At 38.7% G+C, this 13204-nt stretch overlaps 1 protein-coding gene across 11 annotated transcripts in view; it reads right to left on the reverse strand.

The window, feature by feature from the left end:
- Positions 1–13204, reverse strand: part of DLGAP1 (DLG associated protein 1) — a 327004-nt gene that overhangs the window by 281434 nt on the left and 32366 nt on the right. The window contains exon 1 of one of the 11 annotated variants that reach the window (XM_055323711.1): positions 11449–11552. The exons of the other annotated variants lie outside the window; for them this stretch is intronic. Coding sequence (XP_055179686.1) covers positions 11449–11499 — 51 coding nt within the window. The 5' untranslated portion in view covers positions 11500–11552. Of the gene's footprint in view, positions 1–11448; positions 11553–13204 lie in introns of those variants that run through there. 11 annotated transcript variants of the gene reach the window in all.

Raw genomic sequence — 13204 nt, forward strand, 5'->3', positions numbered from 1 at the left:
GTTGCTCAATATTGTTAATGTGGCAGTTCCTCAAATGTTAAAATATAGTAGAATGTGGTCTTCATGAAGCAGGGATTTTTTTGTTTAATTCTATATTCTTAGTGTCTGGAACTGTGCCTAGCACATGGTAGATGGGCATTAAACATTTGCTAAAGAAATGAACACTCCTAGATAATGAAGCACTTTACAGTTATTAAAAAGAAAGAGGTGATTTATATGTACTGCCATGAAGAGAAGATCAAATATATAATAAAGTCAAAAGGGCCAAATGCTGAACAGTAACTTACAGTATGATAAGAGTTTGTTAAAAAGAAAGAAAAGAAATGCGTGTATATATTGTGTTTAAATACATGTGTAAAATATCAGAAGGAAGATGTTAAAATGATAATAGTTGTGGTTACCTTTAGGATGTAGAAATGGGGAGCTGGGAAGCAGAGGGGTTTTACTTTTAACTCTATACCATTCTGTACTGTTAGTATTTTTTTTTCAGAATTAACAAAACTTTAATGGAAAATTAATTCTGTGGAAAACCCCCAAATCCGTTTAAAAAATGAAATCTATGAAAAAAAAACAAAAATTCACAACTCATATAGGTCTATTTTTAAACGTTTATGTTGTCTTTACATTATTTCAATCTACAGATACTACTTCGTCACTTGCAAAGAAAACCCAAGGAACAGGTTTTTATTGGAAATTGATGAAACTTGGGCGGGAAAATCAGAAAATGGAATCGTTAGAGAGCCATTACTAAAGAATCTATTTTGCTTTCCTATTTTTTTCAGCTTGGGCTAGAATTTTATATTCAAAGTTAAGAAAATTTACGTGTAACCGTATGCAAAAATCCATATGGTCCATGTCAGTCTGCACCACTTATTTTCAATGAAATAAAACAGCATATTTAAACGTAGAATTTTCTCATTGGATTTAGACAACTCAGCTGGTTACCCAGCAGCACTCTGCTTAAAAATAGATAGGATGACATTTGTGGGTGTTTTTAAAAAAAATACCCTTTGGAGAAAGAAGCAGAACTCTAATGCCACATTTACCATGTACATTATATAAGAAAGACAAGTTTTATGTTAGGAGGACCTCACATAAATTATTCTCCTTTCTAACATATAAACTCTAGCACTTTTGGAACCGATCACCGTCACTGGTTGTAGAAGGGCATCTCATCTGAGTTTCGCTTTTGGGTGATTGTAATTAATTTAACAGAAGCCTAAACATGGATGGAAGTAGTTTCTTATAATTGCAGATGGAGACTCTGTCTTCGTTCACCCTTCTAGACATGTGCTTTCTCCGATCACTCCTTCAGCAGCTATCTGTTGGTGTCAGCTCTGCAGCAGGCACCGTGGTTATGAAAGTGCATGTAAAGGTGATTTTGAGTATATTTTACCTGACTTTATAGACCTATTTAATAATGTTTATACCAACCTGCCAAAAATAGGAAGTGGTTAATATCAGCCTTAAACCTGCTGTCATATGATTCCACAGAGTCTAGAATAAGAATTAAAGTAGGTTGAGCTGAAAATACACTGTCATCCAAAATTTCAAACTGAATAGATATATGGGAGAATTATAGTCAATTAAAGTATGAAATATTAAAATCAGTGTTCCAATCCTGGTAGCATCACTGATGCCAAAGGATTACGACATCAGGAGGAAATGAAGACAAATGCATCACTTTTCCACCTAGAAAAATACACCTATCGTAGAATCCTACTGATTTTCTTTATTTAAAAAAATACATGTTAGGAGGAAATTGCATCTATCAAGTAATAGGAAAGAGGAAATCAGATCTGTGTGAGAGCCCGGGTGCATATCATTACTAGGCAACATTTTTATCCTCAGTTTTTAGAGATGTTTTCTCTGAGTACTCATAAAAGGTAATGGGATTAGATTCTCTTTCTTCCCTTCTCAAGCATTGTCCTGACTCTGAATGCTGTCCACACAGACAGTAGGTGAATGGTATCTGCCCACCAAGGAGGCGTTGCACTTTTTCGCCCCTCCTGTTATGTGACTTGAATCCCTGGCTTGCTCCATTTCAGGCTCGCACCTGCTTCTTGCTCTGAGGTAGTGCACTGACCTGAAGTCATCACAGATGGTGATCAGGTTAAGAAGGAGATAGAGTCCTCAACCACACTTTCTTCCATCTCTCCTTGGAATCTACTTCTCAAAGGTGGCCTAAGTGGCCCTCCTACTGGACACATTGTTTCATCACTATTGTATCTTCCTTTTCTTAGATTCTGTGAAGGCTTTTAATGGTCCCCACCCCCCAACTCCTCCTGAGAGCAGGGATTTTGTGTTTTCTTTTGAATAGCATGGTATAGTTCTGAGTACCCCGTGGCATACTGTAAAAGTGATAAATACTAATGAGGGACAAGGAAGTAGGCTCTCAAAGGCCTGGGGCTGGCTACAGGAGAACTCAGAATGAGGGGGGAAAATAAATCAATTTCTACCACAAAAGCAAGATTTAACCTCTTATTAGATCCAGCTGCTACATGTGAAAAAGTGTGTCAAAAAATGGCACAGAGGTTTTGTGAGGGGGCAACATGCATGTGGAGTAGGCTTTCAAGACAGGTTTTCCATCTTTCTGATTTGGGGTGTTGTGATATAACAGGATTTTGGAATTCAAGCATATGTTGTTTTCTACCTTTTATGTTTAAACCTCCACTATAACGAATTAACTCTCCCTCCCCAATAACTTTCTTTTCTATAAAAATGAAGCACTTAGGGATGCCTGGGTGGGTCAGTGGTTTAGGGCCTGCCTTCAGCCCAGGTTTGTGATCCTGGATTCCCAGGATCGAGTCCCACATTGGGCTCCCTGCATGGAGCCTGCTTCTCCCTCTGCCTGTGTCTCTGCCTCTCTCTCTCTCTCTCTCTCTCTCATGAATGGATAAAATCTTAAAAAAAAAAAAAAGAAGCACTTAGACATATGGTAAAATTTAAATATAGCCCCTTTTAGGACTCTTCAGTTCTATTTGTATGTGGTTTTTGACCTTGTGTGAAAAAGTTAATTTTGGCAAGCAATGGACATTATTAATCTTATACTTTATACAAACATATCCTCTTTGTAAATGAAACTTTCAAAAACACCAAACTTATAAAAACATTAATTTATAATTTCATTTTAAGAAAACAGAATACCCCAGATTATCAAAGTCACATGCAGTGAGGAATGCAGCAAGTACTAACCCCTTTTTTCTCTTTCTAGATCCCATGATAGCTTGGAAAAGAGACTTTTTTTTAACCAGCACATTACTAGTTGATGACATCTGATTTCTTAGCAGTTTAAAAATAATGTAGATTAGGATAGAGCCAGGAATTAAAACTGGGGAGAGGAAAGAGGCAGAGGGTAGAAATAATAGCCACGTATCTGTGGTAAGAAATCTTCAATGAATGGTAAAAGAACAGAATTTTCTTGGTGTTTTAGCCCAACAAAATCACTTTCCTTCCACAAGCACGGGACTTGATTCTAGTGTAATGAAAGCTAGCAAAAATTTAACTGGTCTACTTGAAATAAGGAAATCCTAAAATACTAGTTGCTCTTTTTTCAAGGCAACTTTTCTTTTAGCTATTCATCAGTTTCAGTCATGCTGATTGGGGTTTTTCACTTTCTATCAAATATACCACTGTGTGGTTTATAAACAAGCATAACTAGAAATGCTCAACTGTTGTCAAGCACAGTAACTGGGCATGCTTGGAAGGCATGTTTGTATTACCTAAAATGCCTGGCACTGTGCCTTCCACACACATTGTTCATGTGTTCACATTGTTCATGCTGATGTACATGGGAAGTGGAGGATTCACTTTCCCCCACAGTCACCCTAGCTGGTAATGAGCTGCAACCTTCTTTGTTTAGAATGAGTGAATTCTTAGAGCCAGGTTATTAACTACGTAATTCTAAATTTACTAAATATTTCAGATGGATGGATGTACAATGATTAGATAGTAGTTTATAATTTGTCCCTGAGATTTGGACATACTAATTGGCCCTTTTGAGTTGCTTGTTTGTTGTAGGTAGATTCTGTACACATTCAAACCCTTGATAATTTATTAATGATGCATTCAATTCATATAGGGTAATTTTATTCCAAATGTGAATGTGACATGTTTTACTACTGCTCTTGTTATTTATACTTGTAATAAAAAGATCATAGCAGCAACCGTAAGTAATAGTAGCATCCATTGCACATGATAAATTTATCTTCCTTAAGGAAACAATTGTGAATTTTAGACAATTTGCCCTCAAATTGAAAGACAATAGGTAAAAACAACCTGTGGTTTTACTGTATTTGAAAATAAATTAGTGTGCATTTAACATGGCATTTTGTTTTCCTTTTATAGCCTGCCTTGATTTAAAAAAAAAAAAAAACATGTCAGGAAGGAGATGGCAAATTTGATCTGGAAGGTGAAGAAAATCTCTTTTTAAATTCCAGATCACATATTGAGTTGTGTAGTTGAGCTACACAACAGATAAGGAATTAATATCTACATTATGGATGAAGCAGTTCTGGTATTATTTACTTGTGTAATTTCTTACTTTCAAGAGAACTGGATGGAAGGCCTTATTTTCTTTACACACTGACCCTGGGATTCATAAACTTTATTATTTTCTTTATTTCATGATAACTCTGCCTGTAGGGCACACTGGTGAATCAATTAATCCATCCATCCATTCATTCACTTTTTTTTGTTCTTTTTTTAAAGACTTTATTTATTTATTCATGAGAGACACAGAGAGAAGCAGAGACATAGGGAGAGGGAGAAGCAGGCTCCATGTGGGGAGCCCGATGCAGGACTAGATCCCAGGACCCAGGATCATGACCTGAGCCAAAGGCAGATGCCCAACAGCTGAGCCATCCAGGTGCCTCTTTTTTTTTGTTCTTGAACTCCCTCAAATCTTCTTTTTTTCCCATTTCCACCTTTATTGATATATAATATATAATGTTGTGTAAGTTTAAGGTGTACAACATATTGGTTTGATATATATTGCAAAATGATTACCACCATAGCTTTATCTAATACCTCATCACATCAATTAAAACACCTCCCCTTTTTTGTGCAGATAACATTTAAGATCTACTTTCTTGGCAACCATTCACATTTATTGAATGCTTTCTACATGCCAAGTCTTGTGGGAGAAGAAGACATGGTATCAGTGGACTGGTATTCACCCCCAGGGATCTCTCTGTCTACTGAGGGAAAGGTAGAATTAGTGGAGGGGAGGGAGCAACAATCATTTAAATGTGGTTTCAATGAAGTGTGGAAATTGCTAACAAATACCTACTGGACAATGCAATTAACACAGAAGCTGGTTCAAGGAGGTCATACTTCACTTGAGACTTGAATGATGGGCAAGAATTTGCCAGTGGGGCCCAGGTGGAAGAGGATATTACAGGAGAGAAGAGAAATAGCACATGGGAGGCATGGCTGTGTGAAAAGGCACAGTGTGTTCTGGAGGAAATACCAAATTATGTACAACACGTGGAGATTGCAAATGAACTAACTTCACTTCAGCCTACACCTCTCTGGGTATTGCTAGAAATAGATTAAGTAGAAGGCACTCAGTCTCCTGCTAATAGTCTTGACTTGCCTTAAAGCACAATAAATCTTTTTCAGAAATCCTTTCCTTGGATTGTCTTCTATTAGGAATATGGCACCAAGAGAACAATAGAAAATGGCTCCTTTTGTTTTGTTTCGGGGACACAGATTCTTTTTTCTAAATCCACATTTCCTCCCTTCCTCAGCATGCCTGTTTGTCCAGGGAAATTGCCCACACCAGCCTTTCTTCAAAACTGATCACTCATGCCTCAACAAGGCATTTCATCATCTGCTCAGTCACTGTCCACTAGCACATCCCACCCTCAGCCACCGTCCACTCTTTTCCGTGCAAGACCTCACTTCTGTTCATGTCTGAATCCCCACACATGGCTTCACTCTTCGCCCCTTTCCTTCTGGGCCTCTCTCTGACACATGGCACTGCATGGAGTACTCAGAGGTCCACTCTGCCCTACATATCAGCCTTTGTAATGCCATTTTTCTTGTGTTATCAGCTCATTTGGAGTCATCTTTCAGTTCCCAAAATATCACCATTGTGTTAGTTTCCTAAGGTTGCTGTTTCAAATTACCATAAACTTAATGGCTTAAAACAACTCACACTTATTCTCTCATGGTTCAGGAGCCAGAATTCCAAAACTGGTTCACTAAACTGAGACCAGGTACTTGGCAGGGCTGAGCTCCCTCCAGAAGCTCTAGGGGAGAATCTACGTCCTTGCTCTTCCACCTTCCAGAGCTTCATTCCTTGCATTACTTAGCTCAAGGCCCTGTCCTCTGTCTTCAAAACCAGCAGCATATCATCTACAAATCTCTCTTCTGCTTCCATGGTCTCATGGCCTTCTTCTGTGGTCAAGTCTCTCTCTGACTCCCTCTTATAAGGACACTTATGATTACACTTAGGGCCCACCCAGATAACCCAGGATAATTTCTCCTTCCCAATTCCCTTGGCTAATCACACCTGCAAAGTCCCATTTGTCACATAAGATAACATTCACAGCTTTCTGGGATTGAGATGTAGCCATATTTGTGCTATTTTCCGTATGTCTCAACCACCAACAGTGTCATCATGGTAAGTACTTACTCTGATGAGCTAGGTACAATTATTATCTTTGTTTTACAAATGAAGAGACTGAGGCACAGAAAGGTTAATTGACTTGTTCCAGGACACACAGATAGAGACATGATAGAAAGAGGATTCAAACTCAAGTTTTCCCAATCTGAAAGCATTTGCTGTGCACACAATGCTGAATCATCTCTCACATTTTGTGACTGTGTGCATCGTGTTGGTCTGGATCACAAGGACCACAGACTACCATGATCAGCACAAAATGGATTGTTTCCCAGAAACTGTGTATGTCCTGTCTCTAGCCAACCTTCTAGATATTTCTTCCACAGAAAATAAGCAGTTGGGTGGTAACCAGAAGTAATTTGTTTCTTCCATGAAAGACCAGTGGAAGCCCCCTAAGTGTTTGACATCAGACTATGGCCGACAAGCATTAAGGCATAACTGAGCTCAGGCAAAAGCACTGTTGGAAAGAGTAATCATAGAGTAGGACCAGGAAAAAATCCATGTTGAAAAGGACAATGGACTATTGTGAAGAAAAACAATGTACTGAAACAAAGCTCTTCATATTAGGATATATATCATTGCATCCCATTTATCTTTCTTGATATTTTTATAGCCTATAATAAAACCATTAAAATAGCCAAAAATGGGGCATGTGAGTGGCTTAGCCAGTTAAGCATCTGCCTCTTGATTTCGGTGCAGGACGTGATCTCAGGGCAATGAGATCAAGTCCTGCTTTGGGCTCTGCACTGGGTGTGGAGCCTGCTTAAGATTCTCTCTCCCTTTGCTTGTCTACCCCACCCCCACAAAAGCCCCCCAGTCAAAGGACAATGGAAATAAAAAAAAATAGGAGGCTGTTATTCTTACTATGGAGAAAGCAAGAAACACAAAATGCTGCAGACACAGAGCCTGTAGAAAAAAGCTTGAGAATAAAGAGTATGGCACGAAGAAAGTTACCTTCAGAGTAACAATAAGGAAAAAAATGCATTCAGAGCAGACTATTGGAGGTCAGAAAGCTAAGGAACAATTCATAATTCATTTTTAAGTTGAAAATGCTTTCTTATTCGAGGCAGGCAGTGGGCCATGTGGAGAATAGAAAGAGCTGGCCCTTAGATCAGAGGGAGGGGCTCATGCCTTAATATCCGGCTCATTTATGGCAACTGGGGCCTTAGTGGTCTCATTTGTAAAATGGGAACGAGGATAAGAAGACTAAAGAATTTATGTGAACTGCTTTAGCACAGTACTTTGTAGGAATGAGTAACATAAAGAATCATTGCATTTGGTTTCTGCAACCTCATCAGAACAAAAGGTAATGAAGCTTGTTAAGGAGTCCAAGTGTCTATTCATGCATTCAGATGGAATTGGCTTTGCACTTGTTTGTGGCCACAGCTGTGACTAAGAGGCTGGATATCTACCTTCACGGAACTGATAGGCTAGTGGAATAGGTATCCTGTATAAAATAGTAGAAGCATAGTGGGGAAATAATGGGTGCTATGAGAATTATTGGGAGAGGGGATTGGGCTCAAATTTGGAAGCCCTCCAGGAAGCCCTCTCTGGAAGAATTGCCGTCTCAGACCAGATGAGAAGGTTGAAAGGGGCTAAGGAGAGAAGGAAGGAGTTTGAGCTAGATGGACAGAAGAGACAAACGAGGAAGCAGCTGGTACAAAGGCCCTGGGAAGAGAGCACAGCACCTATGAGAAAGTTAAAAGTAGAACAGTATGGCCAAAGTACAGCATCAATAGAGGGAGTGTGAGGCAGTGAGGCTGTGAAGAAAATGTTCCCCGGATCGGTCCTACCCTGTAAGTCATGGTCGGGAGTTTGGCCTTTATCCTGAGGGTGAGGAGGATACCACTTAGGAGGTATTTGTAATCACCTAGGTGGGAAACTCTTTTTTTTTTTTTTAAAGATTTTATTTATTTATTCATGAGAATACACAGAGAGGAGAGAGAGAGGCAGAAACACAGGCAGAGAGAGAAGCAGGCTCCACGCAGGGAGCCTGACATGGGACTTGATCCCGGGTCTCCAGGATCAGGCCCTGGGCTGAAGGCAGCGCTAAACCGCTGAGCCACCCAGGCTGCCCGGTGGGAAACTCTGGAGACTCAACTAATAAAGTGACAGAGAGAAGTGAATAGAAATAAAATTTCTAGGGCTTGGGGATTAATCCATTCATCTATCCATTCATTCAACTAACTTTTATGAGTCTACCTTGGAGATGTGAGGGAGGTAGAGGGAAAAGAAATCAAAGTTTTACCCTGGGTTTCTGGGTTGAAAATAATGGTTAGTTAGTGGTGCTATTTACAGGGGTAGGGAACACAGAGGAAGGAGGCTTGTAGGGAGGATACTGAGCCCAGTTTTAGAGATGATAGGTTTGGAGTAATGCCTTTATTTTCATAACACAGATATCCTGAGGTCCCCCAAGCTGTGAGCATAAATGAGGTGATATTGACAATTAATAACTAAGTCTAGTGATATTTTAGTCCTCTTTCATCTTTGCTCCTCCTCCACTTAATCCTGAATGTCCCCAAGAATGGGTTTCACGTGTATTTGGGAACAAATCTGTTGGCCGCCTCCTGCTCAGGCTTCCTGCAACAGTGCCAAGAACTTCTTATGATGGTGGGCCATCTGTGACAATGCTACTGCTCGGTTACTAGTGTCCCCAGTAGATGGCTGCTCTGTGGTCTTTACTAAGTGCATGTGTGTGTGTGTGTGTGTGTGTGCGTGTGTGCACGCACACACACAGACATAGGGAAGGTGGTGATGCTGTTTTCAGTAGATTTTCTCCCTAATAGATTAACAAGCACAGAGTTAACATGTGAGTCTGTAAATAACACATGCCTTGCAGTTGGCATTGCTAAGAATGTCTGAAAGGACTAACAACTTTACATCTCATCTTGAAGCATGAGTGGGTTGACCACTATAGAAAAAAGAAACATGAAAAGGATACAGGTCAACAGCCTTGCACATTTTCATCATAAGGTTGGTGTTAGATAGCAATGGTGGATAAAAAGGTGTGCTAGTATACAAGTTCTCTTAGTTTACAAATGACAGGGAATAGGAAACAGCAACCGGGTGGTTACAAAAGTTTGCTTTCTGGTTTGTTCCTTCCAGCTTTAAAATAGACACAGTGCAACGCGTAGGTCTGGACCAGTGATACTGAGGAGAAGGGGAAAGAGGAGCATATCAGAATTAAGAAAGCAAAACAGTGCATGGGGCAGTCAAGAATGGTCTAGAGTGATGAGGTATGAGAGAGGAAGGGGAAAAAGAGGAAAAGAAAATGAACACCTTACAAATCCCAAACAAGCCACCATATTTGAGCTTCCAACAGAGTTCTGCAAACACAGAATAGCCGTGAAATTGAACATATTTTAGAATTTTGAAGTATGAAGAGTAACATATGTCTGTCTTTGTGTTCTTAAAAATGAGCCGTGATAGACTAAAATGCCACATCCCTGCTTCTCATAGGTTTACTAAATTGGAGGCTTTTCAAAAGAAACGCCTAAAATTTGTAGGTGAAACATGGGTGATCTGTAGGGAGAACTAAATCAGTAGTAGTAGCTGGATAGTTGTGCTCAAACTTAGCATCCCGTTTATACCTCAAGGGAAAATAGACATTGGGAACATTACAAAGGGAGGAAGGATAAAAGTTCTTCATTTTCTATAAAAGTCTGTGGTGATGTTTAAAGATTTCCACGAAACAAAAATATCCGGTGCCCACAGCTCATTTCCCACGCGTAAAAACAGAATGGGAAGATTAGACAGTAGGAATAGAAGAAACATTTCCTTTTCATTTCTCCAAAATTTCCCACATACTTTGGCTATTTTGCATAGAACTTCTGAAATCTCTTTTGAGGTCACCTACTTTGAGAGAATAGAGTCTCTGATTTTTCAGGTGACATGGCAGTGAGCCCAGGAAACAAATCTTCATCGCATTTTTCATTTTTGTTATTCTTATAAAAAAAAGAAAGGATGATCGTTTCTTTCCCCATCTTGCTAGGTTTTTGCTAGTTTGTGCTATGAACTGGCTAAAATAAAAATCCCTGTGTTAAACACTGGAAAATGGTATCACAAAAAGCTAAGCCAACCAGTAATTGTTTTAGCTCTTATTTCTGATGCATAGTAGCCAAGGTAGCAATGAAAAGTCTCAGAGAGGTCTGATAGTTTTAAGTCCCATGAACTTTAGTGGACAAACAAGTACATTTCCACACAAACTGAAATCATCAAAGCCATGGTAAATCAAGAAAGTAATAAGAACGAAAATTCACGTTACCGGTATGCTATTTTAAAAATATAATCCTACAAAATAAAACCCACCTAACCTGAAGCTGTGGAATAATTTTAGCAATTGAAAATTACTACCTTCTCTAGAATAACATGTACTTAGAAACAAAATGACTCAGAAACCAACATGATGTATTCTGCTTTCTCTAGAGCACATTCAACATCAATTTATAATATATCATGCCAAATATATTCAATAAGCTGTGCTTAAATAATTTTGTCAGTCTTTGCTGCATCTAAATATTCTGCTGTTTAAGTAAATTCATTTTGCATTACAGATGATGAAAACAGTATTACAGAGATGCCACTCTTACTAAAAAGCTGAATTTCTTCCTTAGCCCCTTTAGTACCACAAGCAGCCTATTTTTTTTAAAGGGTGCATTGGGGGTACTCTTTATAAAACTGTTCATCCCAAATTCACATACACCGTGAAACATGAAATTAACTCCAGCATGTTAAAAGAAAAATTATGGATTAGCACAGAAATCAAACACAAAAAGACTATTCATTTTCTTTTCCATAGCCCAGAATTGCCATTAGCTTACCTTATTAGCTGAAATGCCAAACAGAATGTCTTTATGGAAAATTAAGTTCATTATTCATCTCAGCTTTGATTTGGTATAGTGCAGCTGAGAGCATTTAGCTTCTCTCTATGATTTGCCGATGCAAAGTGGGTGAGTAAGGCAGTAAACACAGAACTTGGGAGGTGGGGAGTGGTTGGCCATGGCTCACAACTCCAGACTTGCAACTTTACATTTTCATTCATATGAAGATACATAAGGAAATCAAACCTTATAAGTGAAGAATAACACTTAAGGAAATAGTGTGGATTTTTAAAGCCCATGCAATTTTGCATAGCAGTTGTCAGAGTCTTGCATGCTCACTGTCCCAGTAAAATTACATTGCTATCTATCATTATCTCGGTAGATTCTTAGGCTATTGATTCACTTTGCAGCACATACAGTGGATAATATATACAGGGGTGGGGGAGGTGATCTCTGTGATTTTCTAGAAAAAGAATACTTGGTTGTCTGACCAGAGACAGGACAGATGCATTTTACAATTTTGATAAGTGTGCAGACACACATAAATTGGATATGACATTCTAATAGCTAACGAAGAGAGAGATTTTAGCATTCCAATAGTAAAATAACAATAGGTATCTGTCCTCTGGACATCAAATCCACTTAAAAAATAAGTCATATTCTTTAATAATTCATTGATTTTTTAAAAATGAATTAAGCTGGTTTTAGAAACTTTTGCACAAACACTTTTTCTTTCTTAAATAATGACTTCTACAGAAAACATCCCAGAAAAACCTCATTTAGTTCAAGTGTGAGTCTCCTTTCCATATGGGTGAAGGAAGTGTTGCTGTGTCCTCTCCCAGGTGTTTTATTTCATGGAATTTGAGCAAGTGGGATTTATTAAAATGCAGCTTGACCAAGCAAAATGTGCAATCATAACAACGAGACAAGTCCAAGATGATCAATAGACAAGAACAGTGTGACTGAGCAAAGAAATTTTAGCTTGAAGACTTTAAAACTTTCTGGTGTTTGTCACATTGCAAAACCAGGTCTTAAAACTCTCCTCTCCCCAATTAATAAGAACATGGCTGCTTCCAATGATAAATCATAAAGTAATTGACTTGCTTCAAAATGTTAGAGCTACCATATGACTCGATAATTCCACTCTTACTCATATATGCAGGAGAAATAAAAACATGTGTCTACCCAAAAATTCATACGCAAATGTTGACAGCACCATTATTCACAATAGCCAAGAACTGGAAACAAACCTAATTTCCATCAGCTGATGAATGGATTTTAAAAAAATGAGATATATTCAGGGTGCCTAGGTGGCACAGTGGGTTAAGCATCTGACTCTTGGTTTCAGCTCAGGTTGTGATCTCAGGGTCATGGGACTGAGCCCCACATTGGGTTCTGTGTCAGTGAGGAGTCTGCTTGAGATTCTCTCTCTCCCTCTTCCTCTGCTCCTCCCCTCTGACCTTGAGCACTCACTTTCTTTCAAATACATAAATGTTTAAAAAAATGTGATATAGCCGTGTAATGGAATATTATTTGGCATTAAAAATAAATTAAATATCGATATATGCTATAACATGGATGAATCTTGAAAACAGTATGCTGATTGAAAAAAAGCCAGTCACAAAAGATCACATATTATCTGATACCATTTATATGAAATGCCCAGGATAGGCAGAAGCTATGGAATAGAAAGTAGATTAGAGGTCATCCTAGGCACAGGGTAGCAGTACTGGGAAGAAAATGCTAATGAATAAAA

This window comes from Nyctereutes procyonoides, unplaced genomic scaffold, assembly GCF_905146905.1.
Source record: "Nyctereutes procyonoides isolate TBG_1078 unplaced genomic scaffold, NYPRO_anot_genome, whole genome shotgun sequence".
In the NCBI taxonomy this organism is placed as follows: Eukaryota; Metazoa; Chordata; class Mammalia; order Carnivora; family Canidae; genus Nyctereutes; species Nyctereutes procyonoides.